Consider the following 11,715-nt stretch of genomic DNA (forward strand, 5'->3'; position numbering starts at 1 on the left):
AACCAGTGTGGAAACAGCTCACCACAGCATTAAGCTGAACTCCTAGCTCACCCAGAGTTTAATTAAGGCCTTGTCTTAAGCACCCAAGATTCTTTCTGCTAAATGAGGAGGTTGCACGGAATGATCTCTGACAGTAGCTGGGGCACCGAGTGGTGCAGGCAGGCCTGCAGGAAGAAGAACTCCTCTTCCTGAATTCACACCTGGTCTCAGATACCTAATGGCTGGGTGGCTCTGGGCAGGTCACTTCACCCTGTTTACCTCAGTTTCCTCCTCTGTAAAATGAGCTGCATCATGAGGAGCTGGATGCAATTGAAGCACCTGAACTCACCAAACCTTTAGAAGGGACTCAGGGGACAGAGAGCGGGCCTGAAGTCTTCTCAGCTCAAGTTCAAATCCAGCCTCATAGGCTTCCTAGCTGTGTGACCCTGAAAACATCACCTAACACCGGCTGCCTCGGTTTTTCATTTGCAAAATGAGCTAGAAAAGGAAACAGCAAATCACTCCTGTATCTCTGCCAGGAAACCCCAAGATGGAGTCCCAGCCATTCACACAGTCATAACAGCTGGCTTTGGATACCGCCATGGAACATCTGCAGACCTTCTGAAGTACAAGAATCTCATTTCTGGTTCAAGAAAGTGGCTCGTTTCCAGGCACACAGTGCGTCAGAAACATCGCAGACCACACGTGTGTCCGTGCACAGGGGCACACGTGTCCTGGTTTGCTGGTCCACCAGGACACCGGCTCCTCCTAGCGGCATGGAGGGCAGGCACCCGGTCACTCTGGTCCGGGTATTCAAGGCGTGTAGCACCCAGTACAGCGCGCATTTAACACACACTCACCGGGCCTCCGAAGCTACAAGGAGGCTCCCTGGGACTTCCAGACACCGAAATGCGGATGCGGCCTGGTGGGGCGCCTTATGCCCCGTGGCATGGCATGCGGGGTTCTGGCGTTTGGGGACTGCAAAGCCCCTAAGGGGGGAGGGCCCGCTACATGTCGTGCCGTGCCGTGTGTAACATGCCATGTCACCGTGTTGCATGTTGTGTTACCACATGACGTGTTGTGTGGCACCGGTGTTGTCACCTTGCCTTGTGTGCCATGTCACCCCCCATTATTGTTACTGTGAAGCCCGGTGTGTCGCCATGTTGTATGTTATCACGTAGCATGTTGCGCGTCACGGTTACATGCGTTACTGTTTCGTGCCGTCGCACATGGCACCTGTCACGTGTTACTGTGTCACGCTGCGTGTCACTACATGACATGTGTATCTTACACGGTGTGCTGTTCCACTTTGCATTATGTAAGTCACTACATGACACCTCTCAGGTGGTGCTGGGACAGCCCCGGGGAGTGCGCCCAGAATTTAGCTGCCAGCTGTGTGACCCGAACGTCTCTTCGCACTGGCTGCCTCAGTTTCCTCATCTGTAAAATGGGTTGGAGGAGGAAATCACAAACCCCTCCCCTATCTTTGCCAAGACAACCCCACGGTGGTCCACGGTCTGGATCGGAACGACCTAGAAAGCTACCAACAACGCGCCACGGGGGAATGGGCCAGAGAGCGGAGCTGCTGCCTCAAGCCCTGGGGAGACCGGAGTTCGAATCCAGCTCCCGATACTCCCGGAGCCACCCTGGACCAGTCCCCTCCGCCCGCCTCCATTTTCTCTTCCGTGAAATGGGAGGACCTACGGTCTCCAGGGTCGGGCGCTGCCTCGGGGCTCCCCCTCCGCCCGCCCCGCGCCGTCTTACCGCCGATGATGGTGCGGATGAGGGAGGCGTGCCCGGGGCAGTCGACCAGCGTGAACTGCAGCTGCCCGGCTCGGGGCTGGGAGTCGGGCTCCGGCCCCGGGCGCAGGCGCGCGGGCAGCGGCACCGAGAAGCACGAGAAGCCCAGGTCCAGCGTGATGCCGCGCTCGCGGCTTTGCGGCTGCTTGTCGAAGGCGGCCGTGGAGGCCGTGGTGCTCAGCGCCCGCGCCAGCGCCGTCTTGCCGCTGTCGATGTGGCCCAGGACGCCCACGTTCACGTTCACCCGCGGTCCGGCCATGGCGCTGCCCCGCTGCCCGGGAGACCACCTGGTCCCACCCGCAAAGCGGCCCCGCGGCAGCGCGGCCCGGGCACGTCCGTTCCGCCCCTGCCTTCGCCCCGCCCGCCGCCCGGCCTGGAAGGCGGCGGGAGGGAGCGCGCTCCCGGCCCGGCTCGGACGGGGCCCGCTCGCGGAGGGTCCGGCCTCCGGCCACGCCGAGCGGCCGCGGGATGCTCGGACCGACGGAGGCCCGCCGCTTGTGTCTTATCCGCAATGGCCCCTCCTGTGCACCTCTGTAGGGCGGGCGAAAGACTCGGGCGGCTCCTGTGTGGCCCCGCGGCGGACCACCTCCTACGGAACCGGACAGTGCAAAGAATGGGCCTCGTGACACGTCCCTTACAGTGGCCGAACATCGGATGGGGGGGTGAGGAAACTGATCTGGACGGAAGGTAACCGACTTCTCCCGAGCTGAAGCTCAGTGTGGACGCACGGCCCGCTTCTCCCCCTGGCGAAGCTTGTGGCGCCTCGGTCCCGCACAGACCCTTCTGGAGCCCCCCGAACGCCAGGGCCTTCCCGCCGTGGTCACCCCAACTGGTCCTGTGTGTGTGAGAGAGATGTGTCATAAAATAAAAATTGTGCTTGGTCTTTAAGTATATCTTCTGAAATTAACGGCATGTGACAATGTATTGTTCTTAGAATATATTATCACTGTGTTTTCATATGCTGTTTTACAGATTATATTTTCATAATATATGTGTGTGTATGCCTATCGTGTGTGTGTGTGTGTGTATCTCCTATAAGTAGGTTTGTTTTGTTTTTTTCCTATTATCTCCCCCCTTTAGGCTGCGAGCCTCTTCAGAGCAGGGATTATTCAGTCTCCATCTTTTCTTGTATTCTCAGTGCTTAGCCCTGGGACTGGCACATAGTAGGTGCTTAATAAATGCTTTTTAGCCAACTGACTAAAGGGGAGCAACCCAAAATATCGCCAAATCCAGGAAATTCAACAGGCATTTACTGAGTGCCCATTCTCTGTGCCATATTTTAAGAATGCCAAAAAAAAAAAAAAAAAAAAAAAAAAGGAGGCTAGATATATTTCAAGAGGTTCAGGTCTCTTAGAATTAGAGGGCAAAGTGGAACTAAAAAGAAAAACTTTCAAAAACTAAAGGACTCAAATATTTAGCCAAGGCCGTAGTCATTTAAAAGTAACATTTAAGCTGCTGTGTAAATCTGGGAGTTCTGAATAGTTAAATGTGTACAGAGGGAGAGAATTGAATATTATATTTTATCATTTCTGTAAACAAGTAGAAATGGAAGTCTTGTCCTAGAGAATAAAAGCTATTTAAACTTGGTTCCAAAAATCAAATCAAATCTAGGAAAATGATATATGTCCTGTGTGAGCTCTGTCATCATCAGGATTCACAGAGAGAATCCAATTAGACAAAGTCTGGGAATGGTTCTGTTATATCTAGATGATCTTAAGGAAAGAATGGAAAGAAAGAGGAAGAGAAATACACTGAGGAAAAAGGAAAAAGGTTAGGGAAAATGATCTCACTTAATGAAGGTACAGAAGTAAACATGTACATAGAGAAGGAGGTGGAGGGACTCAACTCACACTTGACTGGTGAAAAGAAAAAAAATAAATAAACACATTCTCATCCAATTGGATACAGAAATGAATTTAATGCAACAATGTAATAGGAAGGGACAGAAAAAAAGAAAAAAGGAGGGGGAAATAGAGGAAAGTAGACTAAGGAAGGAAAGGATTAGTCTCAAGCAAAACAGATTCTAAGGATGTACAAAACTATTTTTAGCTCCTTGAGGATGGGAATGTGGAAAGGTATCCACAAATTGGGGGATGGATGAACAAGTTATGGTGCATCAATATAATGGAGTACTATTAATGACCAACCAGGATGCCAGAGAACTAATGATGAAAATGCTACTCATTTCCTGGTAAAAAAAGTGAAAAGTTCAGAGTTCAGAATGAGACAAATATTTTTAAGGACACAGCCAGTGCAGAAACTTGTTTTGATTGTTTAAATATGTGTATAATGTGGTTTGGGGGAAGGAGAAAGGAGGAAGTAAAGGCTGATCTTTGTTTGAAAATAAAATAAAAATTTAATTTAAAAATATACAAAGACAAATCAGAAACAGTGACTGACCTCAAAGAGTTTATTCTTAACTAATGTCTGGGCAGAACAGGCTATGCGGTGGATTAGAAAGGACACTAAATTTGCAGTTAAAAGGACATTATTTCAAATCCCACCTCTGTCACTGCTACCTATGTGATCTTGGACAAGTCATTTCCTTTATTAAGCCTCATTTTGGAAAATGGAAAATCTTGGATAAGACAAACTTAAAAAGGATCCTTCCTGCTCAAAAATGTTGAGCCATCTAACTTTATGTTAGGCACGGAATATACAAACAGGTTAAAAAAAAAAAAAAAAAAGAACTAGCCCTAGTCCTTTGGTGGTAGAATGTACATAGTAATGTTTCCATCTGTGTTTTTTGTTGTTGCTTTTTTTTAATACTGAACCTGGAGTTAGAAGAGCCAGAGATACTATACATGAGAGGAAACTGATCTCATAAAGGGTAAAAGTAAAAAGGGACAATAAAAACACAAGCATGGGGATCCTTTTGAATAATATATATAAATATGTAAATGGTACCTATTGCAGTGATCATATATAGCCAGCTGTACTAATTAAGCAAGCAATAAACATTCATTTGCTAGATATTATTAGATATTGAAGATATAAGGGGAAAAAAGAAACAGTCCTCTCTCTTCACTAATTGGGGAACAAACTTTGAAGCCTAAGCACAATAAATGATTTAGTCAGAGACTTGGGGAGAGGGTCCAGAATCTAAGGAACTACATTCCTGGCAAACTGGAATCAGGAAGATCTGAGTCCAAATTTAGCTTTAGACGCTTACTAGCTGTGTGATCCTGAGCAAGTCACTTAAATCTTGTTTACCTCGGTTTTCTAATCTGTAAAAATGAGCAGAAGGAAATGGCAAACCATTCCAATATCTTAGCCAAGAAAACCCTGAATGGGGACATGAAGAAATGGACAAAACAAACAATTGAACAAGAACAAAAGAATTTACAAATTTTTTTTAAATTACAAAGAGTTTTTGCAAATATTATCTCATTTGATCATGGTTATCTTATTCTCCCAAGCAATTAAACATTTGGCATCAAAACTGTTGGTAGAGAAATTGTAACAACCCTAAAAGGTAAGTGCTATTATTATCTGCAATCGACATATGAGAAAACTGAGGTAGACAGAAGGTAAACCCAATATAATCTAAGACAAAATTTGAACTAGAGTCTTAATAATGCCAATACAGAGCACTGCCCACTGCATAATCTACAGAACAAGGCAGCTTAGTGAAGGAGGACACTAGCAATTACTTGAGCTTCCTTTTGAAGAAAGTAGATATTTACTTAGTAGGATGAAAAGGAAGTGTATTCTGTAAAGGTCCTGTCGTCTCTTCAATTATAATCCTTCTTTGGGAGGAGATCTCTTTTCCATAAAATCTTTTCCTCTGTGAGCAGGTTTCTTAGGAAGCTTCTGGAGCCTCCAGCCAGTCTTTCCTTCCAGACCATCGTCTAAACTCAATCTCTTAGTCAGACTGCTGTCCCAACTCTCTCCCAGACTATCCTAACTCCAGGCTCAATGCTGCCTCTTTTAATCTCCCAGAGAATAGGCATGTGAGAACTCAATGGGGCCTGGGGAAATATTTCAACCAATGAACTTGATCCTCTTAAAGGTGCAAACTTCTTTTAAACATGTAAACTCTACCTCAGAAGATCCAAGGTAAAAACTCCCTTCAAAGGCCAGAACCAAAGGTGTGAATTCTGAGATAGAAAATTGTTTAGACAACCTGAGTTCTCACCTTGTAATCCTAACATCTCCCCCTTTCTTTTGATTTAGAACATAGGGTGGTCATGACCTTGAAACATAAATCCATCAATATGGGAGGTATTACACATAATTACATAAATACATAGTAACATAGCACATGCTAGAAGTGATGTAACAAATAACATGATCATAAATTGGGAATTTATAAATGTCCATAAGTCCATTGTCCATTAGTCTCATCCTGTGTTAGAAAATCCAATGATTCCTGCTGGTTTTAAAGTTCTTACACAGTCTTCTTATTAGCCAGGCTCTTTCAGTGTCAGATGTTTCTTAGATCTTCTCCTTTGTTTTGAGGTTTTTCTCTTTTTCTGTCTCTGATGGACAAGGCGAATACGACTCGTTGGCATCCATCTGATTCCTTCTCCATCTGAAGAAATACAAGCAAACCCTCTCCCCCAAGCAGTTAACCTATTTGGTCCCTTCCATTCACCACTTTCTGGGTCTCTCCACATCACCTAGCGATTATCTAAGGACAGTGGAGCTGCTCGCACTGGACACTGCCCTTCCAGTGGGTTATAAAACCTGTCTGCTGGAGCCAGTGCATCTTTGTCAAAAATTAGAAAATTAATGGTATAGACAACTAAATTCAGAAGTTCTCTAGGGTTACCTGTGGCTCCCCCTTTCTTTTGTTTTTGGAGGAGTGTCTTAATGTCTCTGTTTCTTCTCTCTACTATTGCCTGACCTTGTGGATTAAAAGGTATGCCAGTGGTGTGTAAAATCTTATATTGCACACAAAAGTGCAAAATGTTTAGAAGAATATGCAGGTCCATTATCTGTTTTTATTTCTTGTGGCACACCCATAATTGCAAATGCTTGGATAAGGAATTCAGTGACCACTCAGGCTGTCTCTTTTGGTGTTGGCACTGCAAAAGTGAATGCTGAAAAGGTATCTACCACCACATGGATAAAAGACAGACGACCAGAAGATTTATAATGGGTCACATCCATTTGCAAGATTTCATTGGGTCTCAAACCACGAGGATTCTTCCCTGGAGGGAGTGTAGAAGTGTGGAAAGGAAGGCAAGCTGTACAGCTTTTTACTATGCTCCTAGCTTCTCTTGTTATTCCAAATTGTAAGTGTAAAGCTGGGGCAGCCTGATGATAGTTAGAATGAGATTCTTGTGCTTCCTGAAATAAAGGACTACTGGCTAACATAGTTAAAAGGTTATCTGCCTTTGAATTTCCATCAAAAATAAGACCTGGAAGTCCACTATGTGAGTGGACATGCAAGATATAAATCTTGTCTGGATGCTTTCTCACTTGCTCTTGAAGTTCCTTAAAGAGCTGATAAATATTAGAGGCTGCAAATTTTATTTGGGCTGTGGCAATTCTTTGTACTACACCTACTGAACAGGCTGAATCAGTAATTATATTTACGTCTCCTGGGTAATAAGTAAGAGCTAGCATGATAGCAAATAATTCATTCTGCTGAGTGGACTGAAAAGGAGTCCTGACTACTCTCTTTATGGTTAAATCATGAGAGTATACAGCACAAATATTTTCTTTGGAGGTGTCTGTAAAGATTGTTGGTCCTTTAAGAGGAAACTTAGAAACCTTTTCTTCAAAAATCCATTGCCAATTATGTAGTAGCCAGGTTATCTTTAATGGAGATCCATGTGCAAAATTTGGAGCTGTGGCCAATAAAATTTGCCATTCTGGGATGGTTTCACAGCATACATTAATTTGTGTGTTAGTATAGAATGTGTATATTTTTTCAGGACTTAAAAGATAAAGCCAGTTCAACGTCTCTCAAAGCCTTTTGTGCTTCTTTTTTAAGCTGTCGTGATGAATTTAAAGCACTGTCTCCCCTTAAAAGGTCATATAGAGGTTGCAGTTGATTGATAGTTAAGCCTAACACTGGATGCATCCATTGGATATCTCCTATTAATTTTTTGAAATCATTTAAAGTGTCCAACTTCTTTGTTCTTAAAGAAAGCTTTTGTACTGTGAGTGTCTTAGGATATACTTTATATCCTAAATATTGAAAAGGAGCATGTCTTTGAATTTTTTCTGGAGCTATATGCAGTTTGTAGTACTTTAGTGTTTCCATGTTCTTCTATAGACATGCTTCTAACATTTGTTCCTCAGGTGCACATCCCAAAATATCATCCATATAATGTAACAATATTACTTTTGGAAATGCTTTTCTTACTGGAGCAAGAGCAGCAGCAACATATATTTGGCACATAGTAGGGCTGTTTTTCATTCCCTGTGGCAAAACTGTCCATTCATATCTTTTATAAGGCTCAGCCAAATTAACACTAGGCACTGAAAAAGCAAATCTTTTCATATCCTCCTTATCTAGAGGGATAGAATAGAAACAATCCTTAATGTCTATAACCCAAAGAGGCCATTCTCTTGGCAACTGAGTAGGACATAGAAGTCCAGGCTGAAGAGTTCCCATAGTTTCCATCTGTTCATTTACTCTTCTTAGATCAGTTAACACCCTCCATTTTCCAGATTTCTTTTTCACCACAAATACTGGGGAATTCCAAGGACTTAGAGAAGGCCGCAAGTGTCCTTGGTCAAGTTGTTCTTGCACTAGGTCTAATAAGGCCTGAATTTTATCACTTCTTAAGGGCCACTGTTCTACCCACACTGGTGAATCAGTCTTCCACTGAATAGGAACCGGTGAAAGTACAGGTAGGCCTTCAACAGTAGCCCTGCCTAAAAAGCTGAAGTACTTATTTGTAATCCTATCTGCTGTAAAATGTCTCTTCCCCACAGATTGATGGAGATTTTTTCAACCACAAAAGGAGTAAAAACTCCTGTTTCACCTTCAAATATCCATCTTAAAGGGGTAGCACTAACTTCTGTTGCTATTGATCCTCCTACCCCAGACATGTAGGTGTGTCTGCCTTAATCTTTGACCAGTGACTGGGCCAATTGGCACCTCTAATAACTATACGATCTGCACCCATGTCTACCAATCCTTTTAATGGTATTCCATTTATATAAATAGTAAGCATAGGTTGGTCAGCTGTCACAGTTGCTGTCCAATATACTCCTGGATTTTGTTCACTGGAGTCAGAATCTGGGTGACTGTTACCAGATTGCTTATTAGGGGTACATAACAATAAGCCTGATGCTACTACTTCTCCTAGTTGATAAATCACACATTGTCTACCTATGTTAGTGACTGGGATATTAGCTACACGTTCTCCAGTTTCCCACATCAGTGTATGGATGGACACTGTTTTGTAAGCACTCTCAGAAGGTGAAATGGTCAAGCCTACTGTGCCTGGAGGCAAAGGATCCATAGGCTGAACAGGAACAGATTTCATTTCTCCAGGGAATATCTCAGTAGTATCTACTGCATACAATTCTATTTTTCCTAATTTCAATCCCTTTCTTCCATCTGATTGCCTTTTGGCTGATTGATCATGTCTTAAATTTCTCTGGATGTAACCTTGGCTGCCATCATGACCCACTTGGGGGGCTGAAGCTGGGCCCCGCCTCTCATTTTCCTGGGTCAATCTACATTTGGAGACCCAGTGGAGGCCCTTGTGGCATTTTGGACATGGCGTTTTAGGTCTTCTCTCATCCTGTCTTCTCACTCTATCTCCATATCTACACTGAGCTCTTAGATGTCCAATTTTTCCACATTGGAAACATTGACGAATTTCTCTAGAAGTCCTTTGCCAAGAGGGATCCTGTCTTTCCATGTTCATCATAGTCCGGGTGTAAAAAGCATTTGTTCCCACTGTAGCACATCGTCTTATGATCTCCTCTAAAGGAGCATCTTTGTCTAACCCCCATATAATTCTTTTGCAAATCTCATTGGCATTTTCCTTAGCCAGATGTCTGGTCATTATTTCTGTAGCTGCATTTTCTCTAATAGTTCTTTTGACAGCAGTTTGCAGACGTCCCACAAAATATGCAAAAGGTTCATTGGGACCTTGCTCTAGTTTAGTGAAAGTCTCCCCCCAATCTTTCTGTCCAGGGAGGGCACTCCAAGCTTTTATTGCAGCCTTAGAAATCTGCTCATACACTGTCATGGTATATTTAATCTGTTCTGAATTCTCTCTATACTGACTTTCACCAGCTAATTGCTCAAAAGTGAATTGTGTGTAAACTCCTGTTTCCAAATTGCATCTGACTTTACATAATTCATGAAACTCTACAAGCCACAACAGATTTTGTCCAGGTTCTAAACATGTCCTTGCTATGGAATTCCAATCATTCAGGGTTAGGACTTCATAAGACAAACCATCTAGTAACATTTTAACAGAAGCTGATGTAGTCCCAATAAAGGGTACAAGCTTTTTTCAAATCTTTAATTTTATTCAAATCTAAAGGTGCATATCTTCTCCTTTTTTGACCTATAGAGTCAATCTCTTCAATCACAGGATATGCATGTATAAAATCACTTATATCCTGTCCTTCTCTCTTAGCCTTAATGCTTTTTCTAATCTTTTCATAGGCTGCTTCACAGGTGATTCTGTTTATGTTTCTGCCTCTTCCCCTCCTCTTTCTTCCTCCACCCCTGAAGGTGGAGTTGTTGTGGACCTGTCAATAATCTGCTCTCTAGGTGGGGTTGTAGGTTCTTCAAGAGAATCAGAGTCATCACACCCAAATTCCTCATTTAAATCCCCTTGCCCTTGGGCAAGATCTTGATCTTTCTTTTTTTTTCCTCACACTTTCTCCTCTGTTCATTTTTAAAACTCTTCCTTCTCCTACAACTTGCTCAATAGTTTAAGGCTAATTGAACTACATTGTATATATAAAATAACTCTGCGGAAATTGAACGAGGCCCATTTTTTTGTGTGAAATTCTTTCAAGTGAAGTCCCACTAGCTTCCTGGTCAGTCTCCTAGTCAAACTGCTGTCCCAACTCTGTCCCAGACTATCCTAACTCCAGGCTCAATGTTGCCTCTTTTAATGTCCCAGAGAATGGGCATGTGAGAACTCAACGGGGCCTGGGGAAATATTTCAACCAATGAACTTGCTCCTCTTAAAGGTGCAAACTTCTTTTAAACATGTAAACTCTACCTCAGAAGATCAAAGGTGTAAACTTCCTTCAAAGGCCGGAACCAAAGCTGTGACTTCTGAGCTAGGGAATTGTTTAGACAACCTAAGTTCTCACCTTGTAATCCTAAGAGTATTCCATCACAGGGGATGGCCAGTGCAAATCCAAGATGGAAAATGGACTGCGATGAAGGAGAAACACAGAAAAGTCCATTTTGACTAGACTATAGAGTGTAGGGAGATTAATGGATAATGACTTAGATCTCACCCCATATTTTGTTTCCCAACTCTGATGTTCTGCTATAATAATCATACTGTAGTTACCTGCAGTTCAGATCAATAAATATTTATAAAGAATCTGCTGTGTGCATGATTGTGTTCTAAGCTAGGGGAATACAAAAGAAAGTGCCTTCCCACAAGAAGCTAATTTTCCACTGGGGGAGACAGCATGTAACTAGATAAATTAAGATAATTTGAGAAGGGATAGAACATGAACATTAATGAGAAGGAGAAATGACTTCTCACAAGGGGAAAAGAGGATTCTTAGAGGCCCAGGTGATAAGTGCACATCCCAAAAACTGCCTACCCATGCAGAGGTAGAGGCAGGAGACCTCATGTCAAGTGTGGCAAAAAAAAAAAAAAAAAAAAAAAAAACCCAAACCCTGAAATATAGACAAGAATAAGAAATGTCCTAAAAGGCAAAAGCAAATCATGAAGAACTTTAAACTCCAAACTGGAGAGTTGGTTTTTATCATAAAGACAATAAAGAGCAATTGAAATTTCTTACACATTCTTGATGCTT

General features: G+C 43.2%; 1 protein-coding gene across 1 annotated transcript in view; it reads right to left on the reverse strand.

Annotated features, from left to right (window-relative positions):
- Positions 1-4,464, reverse strand: part of EEFSEC (eukaryotic elongation factor, selenocysteine-tRNA specific) — a 318,322-nt gene extending 313,858 nt beyond the window's left edge. The window contains exon 1 of the mRNA XM_074283754.1: positions 1,744-4,464. Coding sequence (XP_074139855.1) covers positions 1,744-2,038 — 295 coding nt within the window. The 5' untranslated portion in view covers positions 2,039-4,464. The remainder of the gene's footprint in view (positions 1-1,743) is intronic.
- Positions 4,465-11,715: the final 7,251 nt, after the last annotated feature.

This window comes from Sminthopsis crassicaudata, chromosome 1 (genome assembly GCF_048593235.1).
Source record: "Sminthopsis crassicaudata isolate SCR6 chromosome 1, ASM4859323v1, whole genome shotgun sequence".
NCBI classification, from domain to species: Eukaryota; Metazoa; Chordata; class Mammalia; order Dasyuromorphia; family Dasyuridae; genus Sminthopsis; species Sminthopsis crassicaudata.